The 25,581-nt window shown below is 37.8% G+C and overlaps 3 protein-coding genes across 3 annotated transcripts; all 3 read left to right on the top strand.

Moving 5' to 3' along the window:
- Window positions 1-389: 389 nt before the first annotated feature.
- Window positions 390-4,845, top strand: LOC116412372 (vomeronasal type-2 receptor 1-like). Its single transcript, XM_031906531.1, has 5 exons — window positions 390-478; window positions 873-1,043; window positions 1,792-2,083; window positions 3,930-4,739; window positions 4,819-4,845. The coding sequence occupies exons 1-5, from the start codon at window positions 390-392 to the stop codon at window positions 4,843-4,845; spliced, it is 1,389 nt and encodes a 462-aa protein (XP_031762391.1).
- An 823-nt stretch (window positions 4,846-5,668) lies between these two features.
- Window positions 5,669-9,655, top strand: LOC116412371 (vomeronasal type-2 receptor 26-like). Its single transcript, XM_031906530.1, has 3 exons — window positions 5,669-5,737; window positions 6,909-7,032; window positions 8,719-9,655. Exons 1-3 carry the CDS (start codon window positions 5,669-5,671, stop codon window positions 9,639-9,641), a joined length of 1,116 nt encoding a protein of 371 aa, XP_031762390.1. The 3' UTR covers window positions 9,642-9,655.
- An 8,819-nt stretch (window positions 9,656-18,474) lies between these two features.
- Window positions 18,475-23,997, top strand: LOC101731730 (vomeronasal type-2 receptor 26). Its single transcript, XM_031906529.1, has 3 exons — window positions 18,475-18,732; window positions 22,066-22,287; window positions 23,011-23,997. The coding sequence occupies exons 1-3, from the start codon at window positions 18,475-18,477 to the stop codon at window positions 23,995-23,997; spliced, it is 1,467 nt and encodes a 488-aa protein (XP_031762389.1).
- The last annotated feature ends 1,584 nt before the right edge of the window (window positions 23,998-25,581 follow it).

Raw genomic sequence — 25,581 nt, 5'->3', positions numbered from 1 at the left:
CTAAGAATGTATTGTGATTGGTATTCAGATATGAGAATGGTTTCTTGCTTATGTCTGTGACCTTACCATGGAGTTTTTGGTTTTATTTCGTTTCATTATCTACTGGCAAAATATGAGTGTATCATATTCCCAAGTTTCAATGGGCTCAATGCAAGTAATAGGAAGGATTAAATAATGAGCAGGTGTCATGCCACCATGCCATGCCTGAAGGGGGCCAATTTGGCCCCCACCGGATCAGTATCTTGTCCCTTTTGGGCAGTGACTATGTGCATTAAATGCACTAAAGATAATTATGATACCATTTTTCTATCCTACGTAATGACCCTGAGGACAAAGATAATAATACATGTTTAATTAGCTAGTAATTAACCAACATATGTATCTGCATGATGACACAGGTATATAAATACCAGCTTCTTGCTATTAGCATTACTGCAGTTGGAATACTCTCTATCATGCCACTCTCGGAATTTTCCTGGTAATAATTTACTCTTCTTTTAAAAATTGTAGCTTCAAAGTTTATGTTTAAATAAAAACAATTCTATTATAGTACAAGGGACAGCTATAGCTTCAAGACCTCACAGATACATAACCAGATGATATTATACATGCTAAAATATTCATTTAAAGCAGGATACACAGAGAACATTGCAGGGCTGCTTGGATTTTGATAGGTTCTATATAGGTATGGAATAGGGTTCTATATAGGTATGGAATCCTTTAAACATTAAGGATTGTTTATTACCAATGTGGATTCATGCAGCTTAGTTACCATTAAGTACAACTCACTGTTTCATTATTACAGAGAATTTCTAATCTTTGCCCTAATTCCTTTGCAGTAAATATTTCTTGAGCTTGCTGCTGTTTATTAGTTGGAGTGCTATAGCGACGGCTGAATCGGTGTGCAAGCTGCCTTTGGATAATCTGCAGGTCTATGAAAAGGATGGAGACATTCTAATGGGAGGGCTTGTCCCTGTGCATCTGAGACCTGACAACATCAATGTAAAATTTACCAAAAAGCCTGACTCTGCAAAATGTGACAAGTAATGACCTATTTCCCTTCTTATATACTGTATATATCTGTATATAAATAGCTTTAATACTATACTATATATATACTACTATAATACTATATATTTTCTTTTATATAACAAATTCAATGATTAATTTGTATTATTCTTCCAGTTCAGATTATGATTTAATTTAAGAAATAATTTATGGTTCAGTATGAAGCCAGAAGTTTATTGGTCTGTGATGTGTATATAATGCATATGTAATGTATGTACTTTAGTTTCCTATGAACCTACAGTATGAACTCAGCATGTTATAAATATGAACTTTATTCTACATATGTGTCTATGTAATATTGTGAACTAGATGTTATATATGTTTGAAGATGGCAGAAATAACTTTTAGATTAGAGAAGTATTTAGCCCCATAACATATCGTTTAAAGCACTGCTACATACTAGCATTTAACTAACCCGAGTAAAGGGAGCCATACACTGGCTGACACAGTATGTTTTTCAGTCATGAATTAGCAATTAGAATTTCCAAAACAATATTGCCTGACCTGTGAGAGCACTTATGAGTCCAGGCAATTACAAATGAAACTGTTTCCAAGCATTTTGTTACCGGCCAAGGTGAAAATCACCTGGGGTGACAGAATGCCTAGAATTACTCTAACAGTAGTTTCAAGTTGACTGCAGCCCTTACTGTTCCATAAGTTAAAAACAATAAACCTGAACATGTCATCATTACATACTCTTCCAAGCTCCATTTTTTGTTTCAGATTTTATACTCTGCGTTACCAAGAAGTGCTTGCGATGGTATATGCCATAAATGAAATTAATAATGATCCCAATCTTCTACCCAATGTAACTCTTGGTTTCCGGATATATGATTCTTGCTACAAGGAATCCCAAGCTATGGAGGGATCTATGAGAATTTTATCAGGAATACAGAAAGCAACCCCAAATTACAGATGTGAGTCAAATTATAAAATAGCTGGAATAATTGGAGATCTCCAGTCCTCTTCATCCCTTGCAATGGCAAGAATTTTGGGACTTTACAGATTTCCCCAGGTACAGTAATAATAGGCATTTCAAGCAGTAGGTTGTCTCTGGTGGATTTTTTTCATTTCAAATTCATAAACATTTTGATTTTCAAAATCTCATTAATTTTAAAATGGCCCATAGTTCTGAAAGAACATAATTCTGTGAGTTTTAAAATTGGTCACCTACAAAATACACACCTTGCAAGTCAGATATATAAAAACGGATGTTTTACAAGGGGCAAGGTATAAAGTCCAAAAAGCTTGCCCCAAGAAGGGTTGTGTGATGCACCCTGAGGCAACAAGGTGCCACTTACTTTATAAGCAGCTCACACATTTATAAACATAATAAGTTCTTATGCCTGTGTAACCCCTATTTGGCTGTAAAACAGGCAACACCAGCTAGAATGACTTTAGAGCATGGGGTACATAGGACTCTACACATCAGATGGGCTTTCGCTAAGTGGAAATATCCTTGGGGTGTAGTGCAACTACAATGCACTTAGGCTGTGTGCAAGCAAACAAAAGAATGGGTGCCAGAAGGTTCTTTGTGGTAAACCAGAACTTAACTTGTTTATTGTCCAAGACAATGGTCCACAGGGTTATAGCAATACTCAGAGGAGGATATCACAGAGGAGATATCAGGCAATGGCACAGAAGGTAGAAAAATATGGTGTCCACCCGTATAGCCCACCTCAGCCGAGGGTGGGGAAATTAATGACCACCAACCAGCACAGCCTCCCTGTGGAGAGTAACCTAGGCAAGTATTTGTATCCTCAGGGTGTCCCTTAGCAGCCAAAGATCCCTCAAAGCTGACTATGGTTCAGGGATAGGAACTGACCTGATTCCTGCATCTTAACCTGTCCTGCTCTAAGGCAACAGTGCCTGTAGGCAAGAGTACTTCCAGCTAATCTCTCCTAGTTGGAGCCAGAAACTGGTCTTTCTAATTAATCTCACTTCCCTAGAAAGTGCTCTTATAAATTATCCTTATACTCACTACTACTCATTCACAGGGTCCCTGTTCCCCGACTTCACTAGAGTTAATCGTAGCCTCCAGGGTAATCACTTTACTGGGGCCCTGTTGATCTCAGGCTCAGTGGAACTTCCACCTGGGTCGGCAGATGCAGCCAAAGAGGAAGACCCACCCCTTTGCTAAACACTATATTGAAGTGCCAAGGGAGTGGTCTACCTATTAACCAATAAGGCACATATGCTAATGGTACACTAGATACATGGGCCTCTGCCCAGCAACAGGACAAAGAAGGAACTAGTAGGGCTTAAAGCCATAGGGACATATTAACCCTATGGGTCCCTACACCTGTTTTACTGCTGGCTTGCTTACTTTTAGAGTAGTCGATTGGCCGACCCAAAAGTCTTCTAATTTGAAGTTTGTCTTAGTGGTTGCACAGGTTTGGGTTGCAAAGGATAGCTACTTTGAAGAAGAAGTTGGCTAGTGTATAAATTAGTATGGGAATGTTCGACAGGCATACATTAAGGCCCTTTAGCCCCTGCATATGCCCTTTAAGTTTCAAGTTTATTGTCATATACAAATAACAATGAAGCATCATTACTGTAATGAAATTTTTTTGACCCGTGTTACTCCCAACTTTACATAGAAAAAAAAAAAACTTTAGCCCTCAACCTATAGTCCCTGATATCACAGAGTTCAGATTAAGCCAAGTGATCATTTGGGATGCAGAATTTGGATTAGGTGAGTGCAGGTTAGGGCCTGAAATGGGTTAAAATATTACTGACTTTGTACTGCTCAGAACAAGCAGGCAACATCACTGAATTATCAGCTCTGCTTAATTAATGAACCCTAATAACTTTTAAATGATGATGAAAGCGAATTGCTAACCATCCTATGCTTATTTCAGATAGCCTATGCATCGGCATTATCAGATCTGCGCGATAAAGTTCAGTTTCCTTCTTTCTTACGTACAGTCCAAAGTGATCAGTTAGCACCCATTTGTATTATCAAGTTGATGCTCCACTTTGGGTGGACTTGGATAGGACTGCTGGTTTCTGATAATGATTTTGGTCTCTATAGTAGTGAACTGGTAAGAAAACAAATCGAAGCAGCTGGAATCTGTGTGGCCTTTTTTATGAAGCTCTCTGCACAGCACACCAGAGATCAGACACTTTCTATACTGCAGGTCATCAGAAAATCCTCAGCTAATGTTGTATACTTCTACTGCTCCATGCCTGAAGTAATCCCTTTTATACGAGTGGCCACAGAGCAGAAATTATCTGGCAAGGTTTGGGTTGCACATGGTAGTTGGATGTCATCTCCAATATTTTCCTATAAAGAATTCTGGAAAACATTAAATGGAACCATTGGATTTATCTTTCCATCCATAAGAATTCCAGGATTTGGAAATTTCCTCTACAGCATTCACCCCTCCTTATATCCAGAGGATATCTTTATGAAATCATTCTGGGAAACAAGTTTTGGGTGCTCATGGTCAAACCAAAGCCAAAATCAATCGGCAAATACTTCTCTTCCATACTGCACAGGGGAGGAAAACCTTAAAACTTTAGCACAAAAGGGCTACAACGAGGAGAGCGTTAGATATGCCATCCTTATTTACAATGCAGTTTATTCTCTCGCCCATGGAATAAATGACATGATTTCTGTTGAGTCTTCCTCCTCAGGTTTTAATATCACCCAGCTTCAGCCATGGAAGGTGAGATATTATTGGTTGCCAAAATGTAGGCTTGTGGGTTTAGATCCAATGTGCATGTATGTGTGCATCCTCCCTTCAGGTCTCTGGATTAATGGGACCAATGTAAGACAGGGACTCATTAACAACCTCGCTAGAAAGGTGATGTTAAGTTATGTTAATGAGCACAAGCCCAAGTCTATGAATATTAAGGCTGAATGCACCCTTTAAGGTTTTGTTGAGTCAATCGAACTCTCCTTCAGATACAAACACAGAATTTAGAAGGTATCATTAAATAAATCTGTCTACAAAAAATAACCTTACTAAAGTTTCCTCTAATTAATAGCATCCCTGCAAGCAAGTGTTGGTAGGTGACTGCCTCAAGAGATGAAAAGCATATAAATGTATGAATAAATGTACATCTGCCCTTTGGTAAAGCTTTAGCAGAAGAATAACACTAAGGGCTCTGGCACACGGGAGTCTTTTCCGACGATTTCGGGAAATCGTGCCGCCGCGTGTGCCATCCCACCGGCGACTTACATGTTCGCTGGCGGGATGGCAGGTCATGGCAACTCGGGGAGATTAGTCGCCCGGGAACAGGGAGTTTTGTCGCGGGCGACTAATCTCCCCCGTGTGCCAGAGCCCTAAATGTGTACCAAATCTAGGGCTGGGCTGGATACAAGCTGCTATCAGGTGTTGCTGTAACAGATATCTACAGGTGAATGTTATTCCAGATACAATCATTTAGCTGTTAATATTTTGAACCATTGTTATTTTTTGCCTTTTTTCTATTTCCTCAGTTATTACACTACTTAAGAAAAGTACACTTTAACAATACCGCTGGCCAGAAATTGTACTTTGACATTAATGGAGAACAACTGTCAATTGCAGACTTTGTCAGTTGGCAAGCGCTCCCTGATGGAACCGCAAAATATGTCGGACTTATTAACGGCATGAAAGGATGTCAGTGGGATAAGGCCAGCAAAAATATCACTACATTTTGGAGTGGAGTCTTCACAGAGGTCAGCGGAAACCATGTGCATTTTTCTGTTGCTTCTAGCTGCAGAATTGGGTTTTAACTCTGATGGCAAATAAAGGCAGGATGGCAGAGAATTTACTGACCCCGTGCTAGGCCCTTCTTAAATAAATGAAACCCCTGCCTGTCTCTCTGTAAGCTGCCATCAAGAAATTTCAGATTGATCCATACTGTTGTTACTGAAATATGAAAGGAACCAAAACAATTGCAAATAGCTTTCATTAGCTTAAAGGTGTGGCACAATTCATCACTAAGGGACTCATATATCAAGTCTCAATGCAATGGTTAACACTTGGTAAAATATTGTGATACATAAAGAGTTACCAAGCTACGGCTTGAAAATGAGCATTGATTTAATTTTACCCCAAATCTTGTTCATTTTGAGGGCCTAATGGTAGGGTGCTACAGCTCAGTGCTCCCACGAGATAGTTACACTAGTCAAAGCAGTCAAAATAAAAAATGGGCACTAAGTGTGAAATCAGCTTGCTGCAGAAAAACTCAACCACTTTCTATTCATTCCTATGTGATTTTTAGGGGCATACTTATCAATGGGTGAAAGTTAGAGTTAACCATTTGATAAATACACTTCTAAAAATCCCATAGGAATGAATAGAGAGTGGGGGAATTTTACTGTGGTGAGCTCTACTTTCTTTCTTTGATAAATCTTCCACTAAGGGGCCTGTTTATAGTTGCTTGAGACTTTGGAGTGTTGTTACCACTGTTTTCCTCATTTGTAACAGTGCTTCCCAGTGCAAATGAAACAACAGAACCCACTGGCTTCTTACTGTAGTGACTGCATGCCATGATTCTGTGTCGGTTATTAAAGACAAAAGAGCAATAGAAATCCTAAACAATATTGGCCTCATATAGGAATCCATAATGAAATCCAGTGCAATCAAATGTTATGTATACAAAAGAGGTAAACCTTTGTACTACTTTACTGAGAGTGGCAAATTAAAATTATGTTAATAAAATTATTTTATTTATAATAAATAGCAGGGATGGTAACAAGACCAAAATGGTAATAATTGTGTGAGCTGTGGTATTTTTTACATACTGGATAACTTGATTTGTATATGAGAAAGTGCAGTCATTCCATATAGTAGAGCTGGTGGTTTGGTCACTTGATACTAGTTCTAGTAATTTCTGTTTTGTAGGTTCCTACATCTATATGCAGTGAGAGCTGCCCTCCAGGTTACAGAAAAGCACCTCAAAAGGGACAGCCAATCTGTTGCTTTGACTGCATTTCCTGCTCAGATAATGAGTTTAGCAACAAAACAGGTAATCAAAATGCACCCCAAAAAATTTGTTGTTATACAGGTTTTATTATTATTATTACTATTATACAAAAGCATGACATAAAACTAATGGGATCACCTAGTTTATTCAGTTACTTTAGAACACGTTTGCCCATTCTAACTAGTTCTCAAAACAGCCTTATTTTGAACAAGATTTACTGTGATTATGGAGTTTTGATATGTACTCTTCTCTTGCATTTTGTTGTTTATTTGCTCTTTTGCTCTTCAGTTTTCCTATCGTATCCTCAAACTTCCACTGCTCTTTCCAGGTGTTCTTACTGTAACCTTCTGTATCACACATTAATAAATTTAAATAAAGCTTCGTTCTCCTTCCCGTCATCCTATAAGGTTGGCTTCTGAGAAAATAATTTCTTGTAATGCCTGCTGGGTGGGCTGCTACATTTGATTTTACAAGAGGTGAAGAGGGCTCTGCACAAAAGAGCTTGCAATCTATAAGGATAGGGAGTTGAGACACAAGGGGGCACATTTACTAATCCACGAACGTCCGATAAGCGTCCAAATGCGTTTTTTTCGCAATGATCGGTATTTTGCGATTTTTTCGTAAATTGTGACGTCTTTTTCATAGCCGTTACGACTTTTTCGTAAATTGTCACGACTTTTTCGTAGTGTTACGACTTGCGCGAATTGTCGCGACTTTTTCGTAGCCGCCGCGCCGAGTACGAAAGTTTTGGATCCATTCAAGCTTCAGTATCGTGACTTTCCTTGGGCCAGGTTGGAGCTGCAGAGTGCCATTGAGTCCTATGGGAGGCTTCCACAATCATGCAAAGTCTGAAAGGTTTGCCCGCCGTTTACGAGCGCTCAATACTAAAAAGTCACTACAATATACGAGCAAATCGTTACGGCTACGAAAAAGTCGAGACAATTTGCGCAAGTCGTAACGGCTACGAAAAAGTTGTGACAATTCACGCAAGTCGTAATGGCTACGAAAAAGTTGTAACGGCGACGAAAAAATCGCAAAAAATACGAAAAAGTCGCAAAATGTTCGTTTCCAATCCGAATTTTTCCTATTCGGATTCGTGGATTAGTAAATGTGTCCCAAGGTATGGGAATGGGCAAGATCAGAGTTAAGCAATGTGAGAGGTGTGGCACAGGGTATTGCTTTTAGCAGCCTACTGAGGTTGTGCTAAACTTAATGAGGGTAAGCTTCTCTAAATAAATGTGTTTTTAGAGACCTTTTAAAGGCAGAGAGATTGGGAGAAAATCAGACAGATTGTGGGAGTGAGTTTGAGAGAAGGGGCGCAGCCCTTGGAAAGTCTTGAATGTGTGTGAGGAGGGAATGAGAGAGGAGTTAAGAAGCAGGTCAGTAGAGGAGCTTAGCAAGCGGGTTGGTTGCTATCTAGAGATTCAGAGATGTAGGGTGGGGCAGAGTTGTGAACTGCTTTAAATGTGAAAAAAACACAGAAAGGGGGTGGGGAAGGGGACAGCAAAGAGTTAAAGGTAGAGAAAAGTTGTGCAGGTTTTTTAGTGAGGTAGTTAATGAGTGCAGTCAAGTAGGTTTGTTTAGCTTGGCAATTTGTAAATTGCTTCCCTTCCCTACATGAAACACACTTTCCTGGGAACCAACAGATAAACTAGCAACAAAATGAAATATTGCTGTGGGTTCTTTAAACTTTAAAATCTTCTAAAAATGGTGCTATTTATATTACAGATTCAACAGTGTGTGAGAACTGCCCTGACGGGATGTGGCCCACTGAACGGCACGATGGCTGCCGCCCTAGATCCTTAGAGTATCTTGCTTATGAAGATCCCTTGGGTGGAACTTTAGCTTCTCTTTCAGTCGTCGGGTCTCTTATTCCTCTGAGCATCCTGGTGATTTTTTTAAGAAACTCAAAAACTCCAATTGTAAAAGCCAATAATAGAAATCTCAGTTACCTTCTTCTTTTTGCTTTGTTTTTGTGCTTCCTCTGCTCTTTAATGTTCATTGGTGCTCCTGTAAACCTAATCTGTGTCCTTCGACAAATTACATTTGGGGTCAGTTTTGTACTGTGTGTTTCATGTGTCTTGGGAAAGACCATCATGGTGGTTATTGCTTTTAATGCCACTCAGCCAAAGAGTAGCAGACGAATGTGGCTAAATTCTCGTATCCCCAACACATTAGTTATTGTTTGCATGACTATACAACTCATTATATGTAGTGTCTGGATTATGTACTCCCCTCCTTTTAAAAATAATGACATCACATCAAAGTTAGGAGTCACAATTCTTGAGTGTGTTGAGGGTTCACCAGTTGCTTTCTGGTGCATGATGGGATATATGGGGTTTTTAGCTACTTTATGTTTTGTTGTTGCTTATTTGTCAAGAAAGTTGCCGGGCAGTTTCAATGAAGCTAAAATGATCACCTTTAGTATGCTGATATTTGGGGCAGTTTGGATCTCCTTCATCCCCACCTACCTCAGCACCAGAGGGAAAGAATCGGTGGCAGTGGAGATATTTGCCATTTTATGTTCATGTAGTGGACTCCTGGCGTTACTTTTTTTCCCCAAGTGCTACATTATAATCCTGAGACCAGAAATGAACAATAAGGAATTCCTCACAGGAAAGAGAGGCTTTAAACATAGTAAAGTGAAATAATGTGTGCAAATGATTTATATTGTAATGTCAATTGTTTTGTTATTTAATAAAAACTCTTTGCAAAATTGCTAATGTTATCTTTCCCTGCCAGAAACTACTTTGCCTTTATTTTACTTTAGTTACGGTAGGGATCATTTACTACTGCCCATGATGCAAGTTCACTAAAGGTAGCAAAAGTGTTCCCCTTTGCTCTCATTTTCTTTGTGACTTCTTGTGAGAAGTTTAGAACTCACGATGATGCTAAGCTTGCCCTAACAACAGTGTCCCCAAAATGGTGCCTGCTTGCAATTTTTTCACGATTGTGTAATTCCAAGACTAAAGGAAAGATTTATATTATTTGTAAAGTGTAAGTAAAGTTTATTTCTTTCTTTTTGATGCTGCTACCATTGCTGTGTTTCTGCCTCTAGAACAACTAATTGTAATATAACCTATAGCCTATTTCTCCCCAAAGCTGTTGCACCAACAAAAAGCTGGTCACATGGAACATGACTTAGCAGATCAACATCTCCAGGGCAAATAATGACACCAAAGCCAAGCACCCCCACCAGATCTCTTGCCAGACTGAACACCATTGTCTAACATTGCCAATTGCTCCAAGCTTCAGTTGCCCACCCCCAAGTTTTGCCTCCATTGCCTACCTCTAGTTTTGGTTCTAGATCCAATACAATATATTTATGATTATGCAATTTGCTGTATAAAACTGGCATTCAGCAAATGTAAAAACTTGCTTCCATTTAATATCATCATTTAATTAATCATTAATAAAACTTGGTCCAAACTTGCTAAATCTGGAACTGAGCTTTTTCCACTTCATTTACATGAGTGGTTTTAGTGTGCAGCTTACAATGTGTGAAACGCAAAACCCAAATGGCTGAAATCGGGCAGTGCCAAGATTCTACGTAATTTCTATTAGATATAATCAGTTGGCTTACACAAGAGGTACAGGTTTCTCGAGAGAGTAGGAGGCATTCACTTAGGCCTTAGCCAAAATCTCCTGACCATAATGCAGGCCTGTGTTTATGTAGACCCGGAGGAGCAAGATAATAATATCACTTTTAATTGACCAGTAATAACCTGGATGTGGCACAATTATCAGTATGATACATTAGGGAAATCACTGCAAATAAATACAGAGTGACTTTACTATTATCACAGTCCGGGAATTAGTGCCATACAACATGCTGTTGGTGCAGCGTCTCTGGTAACTGATTACTTCTCTTTTGCATTGTGCATGTTAGTAATTTGAGTAATATGAGGCAGACAGTGTGACATCTTAATGAATAAGCCTCATGGATAAACAGAAGTAGAATTGTATGTAGAAGATTATATTAGGGACATAGGCTAATTTGTTTCCAGTTTTTCCTTTGTTTCAAGATAAAGGCACATGGAGTAATTTTGGCATTTTGCACATTGTTATTTTTCAACATACAAAACACAGCATAAAGCACCCAAATACACCTGTAAATTTAATTGCTGCCATTTGTAATAGTGTGACAATAGCCACACTGCAAGCAACGGGGCAGAGACTCTGGCAAGGAAGAAGGACATGCTGTCTGCAATTTGTAGGTGGCTTTATACTCTGGCGCATGTTTCTGCTAACAGGTATTATTTCTTAAACTTGTCGGTTGTAAAATACTATCTACAACTGCAACTGTTATCCACTTTTATGAATGCAGTTAAAAATAAGAACATGATTTATTATAGTTAATATTTGATACTTATTTATTTATACCTGCACTTTCTATTTTTGAATAACCGGTTGTGTTTTTGTGTTTCCACAGTGATGAGAAGTATGAAATGACTGGTATACCTTTGTCCATTCTTCTTTTACCATTATCAGTTCTTTATACAGTACTGGCATATAGCACCCCATTTAATTGTTCAGTCATGGGCACCATTCTTTTCCTCAGTGGTGCTTAATTTTTCTACCAAAATTTCCTCACGTACCTATCAACCTTATTTACCAGTATGTTTCATTAAGGAATTCTGCAGAAAACCTATTCAAACAGAGGCGATCAAACAGACTCTATAAAGACAAAATAATTCCTATTATTCAGGTCCATTGCAGTAAAAGTAGATATATTTATCTTAATCAGAAAGCACCTTTAATTAACCAGATTTATATGCCATTTAGGATAGTGAAAGAAAAGCAGAGAACAAAAGCAGTAGATAACAAGAAGACTTTAGGGCATAGAAATGTTAGGCTTCATGTATTCACCCTATGGAAGCTCGCTTGCATCACCTTACCAAAAAAAACAGGTTAAAGATAAAGCATATATCCAACTTTTAACCCAAGAATATCCATTACATTACATTACATTGTCAAGGAAAAACTGTTGGATAGGCCAGTTTGATTGTAGCTACATTTTATTCGTATGTACGAAGGCAGTATCCAGACATTCTTAAATGAGAATTGTCTATGAGCTGATACTACATTGAATGACCCAAAGCATGTTTGTCTTATAGTCCTGAAACAGTCTTATCAGTAGTTAGCTTTGTTATCTCTAAGAACAGAACAGGCAAAGAGGCCCAGTTGACCAACACCCAACATGCTTTTCACAAGTTTGCGGACTCATCATAAATGTTTTTACAACAGCAAAAAGAAACATTCTTATACAATGTATTTCACAACCCCTCTAATATTAAATGATATGAACAAGATGGAGAAAAGAAACAAGATGGTTTCTTTTTTCTCTAACATTCCTCCCTGTTGTTCAAAATCTTGAACATATATATTCTTCTTACCCAGAACTCTATTCCGCTCACCTATAAAAGGTTAAGTGGCAGTACAGAGTTTCCTATCAGGGTTCCCATCTAAATCAGCAAGTTCTTCATTACCCTATTCATACAGGAATTGGATCCTGCTATGGATAAGGTTGGCCAAACACAGAAGGTTCCTGATCAGAAGAGGCTGTTGTATATTTGATCCAGGAGCTAAATGGGTGAGCACCCTCCCTTCAGCTGCCCCTCCATGTAACCTCTAGATGAAATACTGTATTTGCAGCAACACAAAATCAACCTTGATATAATATAAACCACAAGGCCCATTGCAATCCCACACATTTAGTACCATAAAAACTTTTAAACATTTGATAACCAAATCCTTATGATTCCCATAAATGAGAAAGGGTTCTATAGGGCTCAACTGGGTCATGTGAGTCCCCAATCCAGGTACAACTCTCCTTACCTGTGATTGTATAAACCCCACCCTCATCTACTAGTAGGTAATCTAGGACCATTCTATTCTATAATGCCATCTTTCTGACTTAGGCCAATTTCTCATTTATTATTTTGATGGAACTTATAGTTTCATTTATTATGCCATCCCTCATACTAGCATACTTATTTAATCTATTGACTAATTCTATTCCCCATCCTATCAAGGCAGGGAACCACATCCATCCTTTATCTGAGGTGGAAAATAATTCCTTTTTTTGTTTATTACCCTGGAATGGATACCGTGATTGTCTATGTATGAGATGTTCAGATGTTGTCTGATAACAGGTACAACTCTTTCTATGGTGCAATTTTCCTACGCTCCCATAGGGAGCCATGAGTAAGATTAGTTTCCAAATATAATATAGTTCTTATCGAAGTATCCTAGAAATGATTGTACCGTGATACCCTGGCCAATATCTGAAACCATCTCATTTTATCTGTCACCTTAGACTTAAAACTCTTATCTTCATCTTCTCCTCGGTCAGGGCAGGAACACCTGGAGACATAAGAAGTATACATTTTTCCCACACCAACATAATCATTACAATTACCCTGCATCTTATCACATTTCTTTCCCATATAATACATGTAGAAATTCAGAATAGCATTTTCACAATCTGTGTTTCCTACATGAATCTTAGGTAAGTACATTAAGTGATTGTATGATTAGCAAACATGGATCCTACACATATGGTGGGTGTATCTAGTAACCCTGTTATTTCCAAATATGTTCCCCGATCACTAATTGCATTTTGATACTTATAATTTGTGTCTATTGCAACTTCATAGCTATAATCTGTAAGATTAATATCATTGATAGAGATAGGTATCCCTACTAAAGGTATCCCCTTGTGGGTGACTGGAACATGTGAACATCTCCAGCAGTCAGTAGTATGTAACTGCTTTGCAGCCTGCTGGTGTAAGAGCCATATAGAATTTGGCAACCCCCCTTTACTGGTGTAAAGCAATGATAAGGACCTTTACCCAGAATAACAAACACAGAGTCATTATTTTATAAAAGTCCTTTTCTTCCTGATGGTGTTCCTCTTCACCCAGAGTAGGCCCACGCTTAGTGTCAAAACCTGAAACTGGGACCGTTGGTTAACAGACTAGTGGGATTATTATTACCACTCTCGTCTGACTTACTTTAAAGATGATTTTTATCCTCTCGATTCCTGAAGAACTGAATCAGTCTCCTTAGTTGTCTTTCTGTTGATGTGATCTCGTTGGGGGGGTTGAGTGTAGGGACAGGTTCAGACTCTGTCACTGGAGATAACACTCTGCTCAGGCTCTCAGTCACTGGAGATAACGCTCTGCTCTGACTATCAGCAGGACTTCGTATGGGAAATACCTTCTTACAGTGTCAGATGTGTATTCAGTTTGGCTCACAAATCTCTATCACCGCCCAATCTCCTGATTGGAGAGAGTGAGTTCCAAATACAGTCTCTGAATCTGATAAAGAATAGAACACTTTTCCATACAAGTTAGTTAGCTGCTTATCCAATTGCTTAACATAGTCAATAAGAGAAACATGTTGTTCCTACAAATATTTGAATAAACAACCCAATATTTGGTGGTCTAGCAAAAAGCAACACAAAGGAAATAACTGTTGGGGACCCTTAGGGGTGTCTCATAGATGACAATGCAAGGGTTAAAGCTTGTACCCAAGTTAGCTTTACCTGTTATTAGCTCTGTGGCTTTTGTTACTGGCCATGCCTCAAATCACCCCAAAACATATCTATGCATACTAATACATAAAAACATTTAAATAGGTGAATACAATCTATCTGTAACCTTTGAAACTGATAGAATGGTTTAACCAGGTGTTATAAATATGATTTTTTCACAAATCCAAAAGCAAACCATAATTTGTTTACCATAAATATAATTCCCCCCTTTTGGAAACATGAGATGGGAGGTGCAAAGTGTTTTACTAACTAATTAGATAAACGGGAGGTGCACACAAACAACCATAATCATGTTTCCAAATATCACCTTATATCTTATAACATTTACTGGTCCATTTAATATGGACTTGTGCCACAGCCTTTCTTTTGCAGCGTTTTAAAAATTACTTAAGTCACTAGTGTATGTGGCTGTCAGTTGGTGTATGTGGCTGTCAGTTGGTGTATGTGGCTGTCAGTTGGTGTATGTGGCTGTCAGTTGGTGTCCCTGTTAGAACCATACAAGCAGCCTGTTTGTCAGCAGCTTTATCTGCCTTATCATTCCCTGCAGTAATGTTATCTTTCCCTTTGAATATGCTTACAGCCTTTTCTAACAATTACTTAAAGTGACAGTAACACCTTTAATTTTGTGAATCTATACTTACTTTGATAGCAATAAAAACTGTTATCCACAAAATCACTGACAAACATACCAGTTTAGCAATATATATATATACCCATACATATACATACACTTTCCCCTTTATATGGGTGTCTATATTTCCCTTTAACCAACTGAGTGTTAAAGTTTATCCCACTTAGCCCTCAATCTGGTTATTAAAGCTACTACTACTGACAGAACTACTCCCTTTATTTCTCTCATTTGGTCATAACCCTCTACTTCTCCCTCACTCCGTGTCTTCCTAATCTTAATTACATTGATCCCTACTGTGTGTCCCAATTCTAATAGAATTTCAGCATCCATCTGTCCCAATAAACTTTGACTGAATTTGTATAGGGTATCCCATTTGAGTGTACACCATCACATGGGATAGCCATACCGGTCTGTCTTGTTAATTTAGCCCATTTGCTATTTAGCCACTTACCCACTGGCCATCTTTCATCACTGCCTCCCGGTGACAGTGATGACTCAGGAGCTCCTATTCTCTCTGTTCCCGGAACAGAAAAAAATCACAAGTCGGGGTCTGGCCACCCCTCGGTTTTGGGTAAAATGTTCCCCATATGGAACTGGGCTGGAGACGATCACGCTCCCCCCTTTTACACAAAACAAAAATCTATATATTCCCAATATACAGATTTTCACAAAAGTGGGTTTCGGTGGCTAAAATTCACATACAGGTTAACCCTTCATTTGTTCCCGCCAAAATTTCCAGAACAGATAGATGCAAACAAATCCCATAAGAAGTGTTAGAACTAATTTCATTTGTATAACCATAACCAATGACTACACTCTATATCTGATGGTAGGCAGTCCCCACTAGTATCACTCTACAGTAAATCCTTATTAATATAGTTACACAGTGAGATTAGTTATAGAACAATTATCCCATGAAGGGCAGAGAGAGAGTTCTTATCATTAAACAAAAAACACTTTCACTGACACATTAGTACAGTCACAGTTACCTAAACATGAACACAACATGTAAAGGTTTCTGCACATCTGTTACACTAACTCACAAGGGTTAGACACAGACTAACACAGAGACAAACAAACAACTTACGGCTGGCCTATCCAAGGTTCGTAGAGCGGGTTACTCTTGTAGATACAGCCAAGCGAGGGAATGAAAGTGATAGCGAGAGCTTATCAGAGACAAAAGGTCTCACCTTTATTGGCGCCTAAGGTCTCGGTATCCAATCATCTCCTCCTGTATGGCTGTCCTCCAATTTCTCCACTCCCGGGTTTACTTCGGCACCAAAGCTGTCAAGGAAAAACTGTTGGATAGGCCAGTTTGATTGTAGCTACATTTTATTCGTATGTACGAAGGCAGTATCCAGACATTCTTAAATGAGAATTGTCTATGAGCTGATACTACATTGAATGACCCAAAGCATGTTTGTCTTATAGTCCTGAAACAGTCTTATCAGTAGTTAGCTTTGTTATCTCTAAGAACAGAACAGGCAAAGAGGCCCAGTTGACCAACACCCAACATGCTTTTCACAAGTTTGCGGACTCATCATAAATGTTTTTACAACAGCAAAAAGAAACATTCTTATACAATGTATTTCACAACCCCTCTAATATTAAATGATATGAACAAGATGGAGAAAAGAAACAAGATGGTTTCTTTTTTCTCTAACAACATCCATTCCATTACATCAGCATTCCCTTTAAAACCCTTATCTTGCCCAGGAGCAATAATCCATAGCAACCAATCAGCAGGTAGAATTTACTGCTCACCTGTTTAAAAGAAAACATCTTATTGATTGCTATGGGTTACTGCTACTGGGCAAAATTAGTTATTTTTAACTACATTTATAGGAAAGATATTTACAGTGCTGTTGTACAATAATGAATATTTTCACAAAGGGGCAGATTTACCAATGGTAATTTTTTTCCGCAATTCACGTTTTTTATGCTAAAACCACGAAACGCAATTTTTTCACCATTTATTATCCATCAAAAACATAAAAACACACCATCTAAAAGCTGTCAAGGTCATGTAGAAGTCAATTGGAGTTTTTTTTCCAGTCCTCTTACTTCAATGTATTCAATTTTTTTGTATTTTTGGGGGAGCTATTCAAACTAATTGAGTGATGTAAAATTCACAATTTGTAGTATTTGTTTTTTTTTACACATTTCAGCGCCCATGTTTATTTTTGTTGAGGTTTTTAACAACTGGGTAGACATTCAGGCTATATTTAAAAATGTGAGTTTAGTCGTGGTAGAGAAAAACCCTCTGAATTTGAATTCTGATAAATCGGCCTCACCATGTATATTGTGTTTCCTGTATTTCAGTAAATTCCACTTGCTGGACTGGCTGCTGATGCTGAGTTGGAATATTTACATTAGTAAAGGAGATTCAGGCTGCAAGCTGCCCACAGAAAATCTGCCAGTATATGAAAAAGATGGAGACATAATATTTGGAGGCCTCATCCCTGTGCATCTAGAACCAAGCAACATCAAAACAGATTTCACTACAAAGCCCTCTCAGAGGAATTGTAGCAAGTAAGGCTTTTATTTTTACATTAAAATGTTGGTTTTATTGTAATTAAGTAATTAACTGTATTAAATAATAGAAAATTTCAAACCCTAACTTATTAAAGTGATACTGACACCAGAAATTAAACCTTTTTCTAGCATAACATTGACTTTGCATGCTATTTATAATTTTGCCATAAAAGTATTTGCTCAATGACTTTACATTCCCTGTCTGATTCCCAATGTTCCTCTATGAGGGGGCGGCCATATTTGTGCAGCAGGAGGCCGTTAGCATTAGAAGCTATAACTGACAGGCTGAGAAGGGACAGTCAGGTTGGCAGAACAGTCAGGTTTGGGAACTTCAAGTAAAAATGACTTACAGAAGCAGCCCCATCAGCAAAAAATAATCAACATGACCTATGGGGAACTTTTGATGCACAATAATATTTTTTAGTGTCAGTATCACTTTAATTCTACAGGACAGTGTATATTAATGGGATCCATATATTTTTCCATATATAAGAGACAGATTTTAAATTCACATATTTGCTTTTTCCCTGTAATAATCAAACTGTAACTTGTATTTGATGTTAACATCAATCCATTTTGATGGAAAAACAGTCCTACTATTATAAGGTTTAAATGTTTTTAAGAACTTTAAAACATGGAGCTCCTATTCCATACCTGAATATTGATCCGATTTGTTTTTGTTCATGGGTATTATATAGAATGTTTTTATTTTGTTGTTCTTGTTAGGCTATCTATTTTTTATTATCTACATGTACTCGCCATGGTCTTTGCTATTAATGAGATCAATGAGAACCCAGAACTTCTGCCAAACATCACACTGGGCTTCCGTATATACGACTCCTGCTTTAATGAAATGCAGGCTGTTACTGGAGCACTACAGCTTTTGTCGGGGAGGGAAAACCCAATTCCTAATTACACGTGTGACATGAAATCTAAGGTAGCTGGCTTAGTCGGAGATATTCAGTCTTCCAATTCTGTTGCAGTGGCAAGAATTTTGGGGCTGTTTCGATTTCCTCAGGTAAGTAAGAAATATTGCTGAGGGTGTTCATTCTAGTTTGTATATCATGTATGTATATATGATCAAAGCACACTTCTATTATCTATACCTAGTAATGTGTGTATAGACTTCCTTGTAAAGTCAGAGAAAAATGTCCCTGCATGCCAGTCACCAAAAATGCCAAGAATGTTATGGCCTTGTCAATGTACTGACTATCATTTCTGATATATGTTACATTGGTTAATTAGGAATCAATTACTGGCAAAAACATCAACATTTTGGGGCGATGTGTCATGACTTCTCCACACTGAAATTGGCTTTACTAATAATCAAAGGATATATAACACTTTTCATATGTAAAAAGTATACAAATGGCTGTTATTTTGGGCATGTTATCAAAGAAAGCCTAGTTTCAATGATAACCAGGTTTTCTTTAATAAAATGCTCAAAATAACAGCCAAATTCTCTATACCTACATCATTATGGAATGTTTGTCATACTACAGTTATGGATCTGTTGGTTAGATTGTAAGCTCTACGGGACAGGGACCTCCATCCTCTTGTCTCTTTGATTCCTAACTTATTGCAACTGTACCTTGTATTTATTTGTATTTATTGTTATACTTTGTATTTATCTATTATTATTTTAATAACCCCCTGTTTGTATTAATCTATTCTACTGTACAGTGCTGTGTACATAAGTAGCGCTTTATAAATAAAGATATACGTACATACATACTATATCTGTTATCTGGAAACCCATTATCCAGAAAGCTCCAAATTAAAGAAGGCCCATCTACCATAGACTTAATTTTAATCAAATAAATACATTTTTAATTATGATTTCCTTTTTCTCTGTAATAATAAAACAGTACCTTTTATTTGATCCCAACTAAGACATAATTAATCCTTACTGGAGGCAAAACAATCCTGTTGTGTTTATTTAATGTTTTTAGTAGATTTAGTAGATATAAAGATCCAAATTACAAGAAGATCCATTATCTGAAAAACCCCAGGTCCTCGCATTATGGATAACAAATCCCATACCTGTATATAATACTAGCTGGGGTATTGTGCTTTTATTTTGTATTTGTAAATTTTATAGATGTTATACATGTTTAATATCTATGTGAAATGAATGGTTTTGTGTGAGTACTAAATGATTCTTGCTGTCATAAAATTAATTTATGGTTTTATTTCAGATAAGCTATGGGTCAGCACTGGCCTATCTAAGTGACAAAATCAATTTTCCCTCTTTTTTGCGTACTACTGTAAATGATAAGGTGATACCTTATTATTTCAATATGCTGATGATCCATTTTAACTGGACCTGGATAGGAATTCTGGCTTCTAATAATGATTTTGAACTCTATGACAGTGAGCTTGTGAGAAAAGACATTGAAGCAGCTGGGATTTGTGTGGCCTTTTTTATGCGGATATCTGCCCAACACACCAGAGATCAGTCACTGTCTATTATTCAAGCCATCAGGAAATCAACAGCCACGGTTGTAATACTTTATTGTTCACTGCTTGAACTGATCCCTTTTGTAAAAGTAGCAAATGAAGAAAATATAACTGGAAAAGTCTGGGTTGCCAGCGGTAATGTAATGACTTCTCCCATATTTTCATATAAAGAGTTTTGGAGAATATTAAATGGTACAGTTGGACTGAAATCACCTTTAATAATAATCCCAGGATTTGGAAAATTCCTTTACAGTATTCAGCCATCTTTATACCCAAAGGATGTATTCATGAAATCATTTTGGGAGGCAGGTTTTAGTTGTTTGTGGGCTAATGGAAGTGACAGTGTGCCTCAATCAACATCTAATGAAACAATTTACTGCACCGGACAGGAAAATCTTAAATATTTAGCAAACCAAGGTTATCATGAAAGAGCATCAGTATTTTCCATTCGTGTTTACAATGCAGTCTATTTACTGGCCTATGGCATTGCCAGCATGCTAACCTGTGAATCAGAATCACTAAGCTTGAACATAAGTAGGCTGGACCCATGGAAAGTAAGAGCAAAATGCAAATTGACATTTGTGTTCTAGTTCTCCATATTAGTGATGGGCGAAATGTTTCGCCAGGCATAGATTTGCGGCAAAAATTCGCCGCACGTCCAAAAATTGTCACCCGCATCAAAATAATAGTCGCGGGCGACGAAATAATAGCCGTGCGACAAAATAATAGCTGCGGGCGACGAAATAATAGCCGTGCGACAAAATAATAGCCGCTGGCGACAATTTTTTTTGATGTGCGACATTTCCGCCATTTTGCGAAAACTACTCCATATCAATATTCTAGAATAAATTAAAATTCCAAATACCCACCAAGTCTTGTGCAATATTAGTGATCTGTATTTTAGTTAACATAAATTTCTACTTAGCTATTTATAAAAAACCTTTTAATTCACAAAATCTAAGTTGCTACTAGAGATGTAGCGAACTGTTCGCCGGCGAACTAATTCGCGCGAACATCGGGTGTTCGCAAGTTCGCGAACTTTTCGCGCATGTTCGCAATTTGGGTTCGCATGGCGTTTTTCCGCTGCTTTTTTTCTCGGCCTAAAAACGCCGCACAAGCCACACATGGCGTTTTTAAGCAAATCCCGTTTCCATGGTGCTAATAGTGCGAAATAGCAAAAAACGCTGCGTATTTCCGCTAGGTCTGCCAGCTGCCTTTGCGTATACATAGGAATAGCTTGCGTTTTAACGCAACGCTGTGTCAACAACGTATTTTTCAGAGAAATTTTTGCCCTTGATCCCTCTCCTGCATGGCACTGTCCAGGTCGTGGCACCGTTTAAACAACTTTAAAATCAGTTTTCTGGCCAGAAATGGCTTTTCTAGGTTTTAAAGTTCGCCTTCCCATTGAAGTCTATGGGGTTCGCAAAGTTCGCGAACTTTCGCACTTTTTGGCGTAAGTTCGCGAACTTTTTTTTTGAGGTTCGCTACATCCCTAGTTGCTACAGGTCTAGTAATCCATAACAATCAGCTATAACATTTGTTGCTGATTGTTATTATACCTGGGCAAACTTTGCGCATTTGGCTGTGGGCATTGCTGATGGATATTATCATCCTGAACCCAAGTACTACTTGCAAATTTGTTATTATACTAAAAGCTTGCCAGGGCTGTAAGTGATGGTGGGCCATAGGTATTGTTCTATTATGTATAGGTAGAGATACTATCTGTCATGTGTCTTTGTGTGTTTCTCATTTTTAACACCAGGAGAGCAACAATATTTACATAGTCTATTCACCACTGATGCCATTACAGTAACTATGCCCTTTAACATGTCAGGATTGTCTCTATATGAATTTGTTATACAAGTTGTAGCTAATATTTGTTTGTTTTCAGATTTTGCAGTATGTAAAGCGTGTGAAAGTAAATAATAGTGCTGGACAGGAGTTGGCCTTTGATAAGAATGGAGACCAGATATTTAGCCTGGAGTATGTAAATTGGCAAGCTCTTTCCAATGGTGAAACAAAACACATACCTTTTGCAACATTAAAAAAATTTCCTGAGAGTCATATTGTTCTAAGTAACAACTCAGTTTTCTGGAGTGGTGGTTACACAGAGGTGAGTGCACTGCTATGCCTATGAAGATTCTCATTCATCCAGGTCATGATATACAGTATCTAGTAGAATTAAGCAATTGGACTTCTGAGTTTTCTTGAAAACATGTCACCACATGGCTTCATTAGTTTATATGATAAACTGGGGGTAACTCCCTGGCATTTAATCCCTTGAGGGTAGTACAGACACATACATTCAATCACAATGGTTCAACTAAACATATTCAGTTACGTGTTGGCTGAAACTCCTCATAGATGTGTGAAAGTATGATCCAGTCACATTGGTACCATGATTCTTATTGAGGCATGTGTTAGTCCTTCAAAGTACATGACTGGAAGTGTATATGCTTACCAGTGATTTTTTTATTTCACCCTCTTTTTTTAACCTATATTTTTAAAATGATACAAAGTATCCCAATAAAACAAACAAGGTATTTTTTAACTTCCTTAATAATCATTTTTAAAATGAATGCTAATCACATCTATTGTACATTAGACACCAAAATCCATATGCAGTGAGAGCTGCCCCCCAGGATACAGAAAGGCCCCACAGAAGGGACAGCCAGTCTGCTGCTTTGACTGTACCTTATGCTCAGAAGGGGAGTTTAGCAATATAACTGGTAAGACAAAAAGTATAAAACTTAACATTTCTGCAAGGCTCTGTGCATTAAAAATACAGTATATACATTAAAATATATATATGCTTTTGAATGTACTCTTACTACAGATAGCTGTCCATCTAACTACAGCATTTCAGTTGAAAATAGTTGATAGCATGATGCTGATTATATTTGTTTTATTAGATTCAACGAGCTGTATCAGATGTCCTGACAACATGTGGGCAAATGAGAAACACACTGCCTGCCGGCTTAGGACCTTCGAATTTCTGTCATATAACGAGATCCTAGGGGGCATGTTGGCTACTGTCTCAATTCTGGGATCTCTCCTTCCTCTCAGCATCTTGGCAATTTTCATACGAAACTCAGGAACTCCAGTTGTGAAAGCAAATAACCGGAATCTCAGTTACCTCCTCCTCCTCTCCCTGTGTTTCTGCTATCTCTGTGCTTTAATGTTCATTGGGCGTCCCATTACTATAACCTGTATCCTCAGGCAATTTATATTTGGGATCAGTTTTGTGATGTGCATTTCATGTGTGTTGGGAAAGACAATGATGGTGGTGATCGCTTTCAACCTCACCCAGCCAAGGAGCAGCAGGAGAATGTGGTTGAATTCTCGAGTAACGAACACCCTGGTGCTTGTGTGCACAGCTATACAAGTGATTATATGTGCTGGGTGGCTTGCACACTCTCCCCCTTTTCAATACACTGACAATAAATCTAAGATGGGCACCATTATTATGCAGTGCAATAAGGGATCACCAATTGGTTATTCATGCACAATGGGATATATGGGGGTTTTAGCTACTTTGTGTTTTGCCATAGCTTATTTGGCAAGAAAGTTGCCGGGCAGTTTCAATGAGGCCAAACTGATCACCTTTAGTATGCTGATATTTGGAGCTGTTTGGATCTCCTTCATCCCAGCCTACCTCAGCACCACAGGGAAGTACATGGTGGCAGCGGAAGTGTTTGCCATTTTATCTTCCAGCAGCGGATTATTGGTGTGTATATTGTTACCCAAGGTCTACATTATTATTTTTAAACCAGACATGAACAAAAAAGATAGAAAAATATTTATTATAAAAGAGAAATCATAGGCAGTTCAATATATTACTAGCTTGTGCTTGAAGTAAAAGATAGTAAAATGTGCCCCAGTAGGGTGTCAAATAAAACAGGAGGCACATGGAGTTGGAGAAAAAGGTAACACTGGACTTTGTTTTCATCAGAACACCTCCAACATGTAATATGTTTCCCTACTAATATCTGAGGTTACATTTTAATGAATTTTAAAAATCTTTAAATAGATAATTAACATTCATAACTTGAACAAATGAAAACCTTAATAAATAATATATATAATTTGCCAGAAAATCTGAAAAATGGCGTGTATAAATAATTTCATCTTAGTTTCATTTCATCATGTGTCTCATTAATTGTGACTTTGCTACACACTGGATCCAAGAAGTTAATTGGACATAAGGAAAAAAACAGTCTACTATACTGTAAGGGGCAGATTTACTAAAACTAGAATTTTTCTGGCCTTGAAAATCATATAAACTTGACTTGGTATTTTTATGATCATTCTTGCATTTGAGGTGATTAACTTCCCCTTGAAAATGTGTCAAGGACATGCTGTCACTGACTATTCTGTTCCTCTACTATTCTACATTTCCATAGGACTCAATAGTTCTCACAAGTTTAAACCTGGCGTACTTTTGTCAGTCAAAAAAGTCACATAAAGTTTTATAAATTTCGACTGTTTGTGGTTTTTTTTAAAAAAAAAAAATCTAGAATTTTTCTAGAAAATACTCAGAATTATCTCAAATTGTTTGAGGACAAAATGAAACAATCGTTTACTGCCAAAAAACACATACGTAAGTCTAAAAAAAGGAAAAGAAAATCAAACTTTTTGGCCGCCCTAAGTAACCAATGGCAAATATACGTGTTAGGTCACATCTGCCGATTAATCAGCAACGATCTGCCTTTTGCTCCCACACTACTTCCTGTTACAATTAGAGCTGCATTATTTCCTGTCAGCTGATCTCTGAGGGAACACACAGCCCGTCACTAAATGGTGGCTCAAGGGAAGTGAGATAGAGGGGCAATATTTACTGATATATATTTTCCATTGTGGTAAAATTCTTTAGTAGGTCATGTAATATGATATAATCTGTTCATTAAGTATTCATTCTGAGGGTATAGTTTTCCTCTAAGTGCCCCATTTCATCCACACCAGAATGTTCTTCTAGAAGTTTCTTTTGAAAAACCTTTAATGGCAGTTCCATTACATACAGTACTGTATTCCATTTAAAACTCTTTATTTTGGTTATTTGGTACTTAAAAAGATAGAACCATACATCCATACATATTGGCTAATTCACAGCATTTCAGCTGGGATATACTGTAGTTTCCTTTCCTTAAATATAGACAGAGTGGTTAATCTTTGGAACCCCAGTTTGCTACCAACAAAGAATGGCAACAATCCAATCCCTCTGTGTTCAGCTCCTCATATAGCTTTCTAAACATGTAGAGTACATGTGTCTGAGAAGCAGGAATAGTTGATTAAGGCTCTGGCAGGATTTACAAGGCAAGGCAGAAAGTAGTCACTGGCGCATACAGGGTAAACAAGCAAGCCAATGGAACGGTAAGGGGAGCACACTTATGCCTGTTTACAGTTTTTA

The sequence above is a fragment of the Xenopus tropicalis genome, chromosome 7, assembly GCF_000004195.4.
Source record: "Xenopus tropicalis strain Nigerian chromosome 7, UCB_Xtro_10.0, whole genome shotgun sequence".
Taxonomy (NCBI): domain Eukaryota; kingdom Metazoa; phylum Chordata; class Amphibia; order Anura; family Pipidae; genus Xenopus; species Xenopus tropicalis.
This window is presented reverse-complemented; position numbering and strand designations above follow the sequence as displayed.

What these genes read in the sequence shown, in the direction of transcription:
- LOC116412371 (XM_031906530.1), top strand. Translation starts at nt 5,669, where the DNA reads ATGAAAGGATGTCAGTGGGATAAGGCCAGCAAAAATATCACTACATTT. An exon ending in GGAGTGGAGTCTTCACAGAG is followed by an intron (nt 5,738 to 6,908) that starts GTCAGCGGAAAC and finishes TCTGTTTTGTAG; the next exon opens with GTTCCTACATCTATATGCAG. An exon ending in TGAGTTTAGCAACAAAACAG is followed by an intron (nt 7,033 to 8,718) that starts GTAATCAAAATG and finishes TTTATATTACAG; the next exon opens with ATTCAACAGTGTGTGAGAAC.
- LOC101731730 (XM_031906529.1), top strand. Translation starts at nt 18,475, where the DNA reads ATGGTCTTTGCTATTAATGAGATCAATGAGAACCCAGAACTTCTGCCA. An exon ending in GGCTGTTTCGATTTCCTCAG is followed by an intron (nt 18,733 to 22,065) that starts GTAAGTAAGAAA and finishes GTTTGTTTTCAG; the next exon opens with ATTTTGCAGTATGTAAAGCG. An exon ending in GGAGTGGTGGTTACACAGAG is followed by an intron (nt 22,288 to 23,010) that starts GTGAGTGCACTG and finishes CTCTTACTACAG; the next exon opens with ATAGCTGTCCATCTAACTAC.
- LOC116412372 (XM_031906531.1), top strand. Translation starts at nt 390, where the DNA reads ATGACACAGGTATATAAATACCAGCTTCTTGCTATTAGCATTACTGCA. An exon ending in GACTCTGCAAAATGTGACAA is followed by an intron (nt 1,044 to 1,791) that starts GTAATGACCTAT and finishes TTTTTGTTTCAG; the next exon opens with ATTTTATACTCTGCGTTACC. An exon ending in GACTTTACAGATTTCCCCAG is followed by an intron (nt 2,084 to 3,929) that starts GTACAGTAATAA and finishes TGCTTATTTCAG; the next exon opens with ATAGCCTATGCATCGGCATT.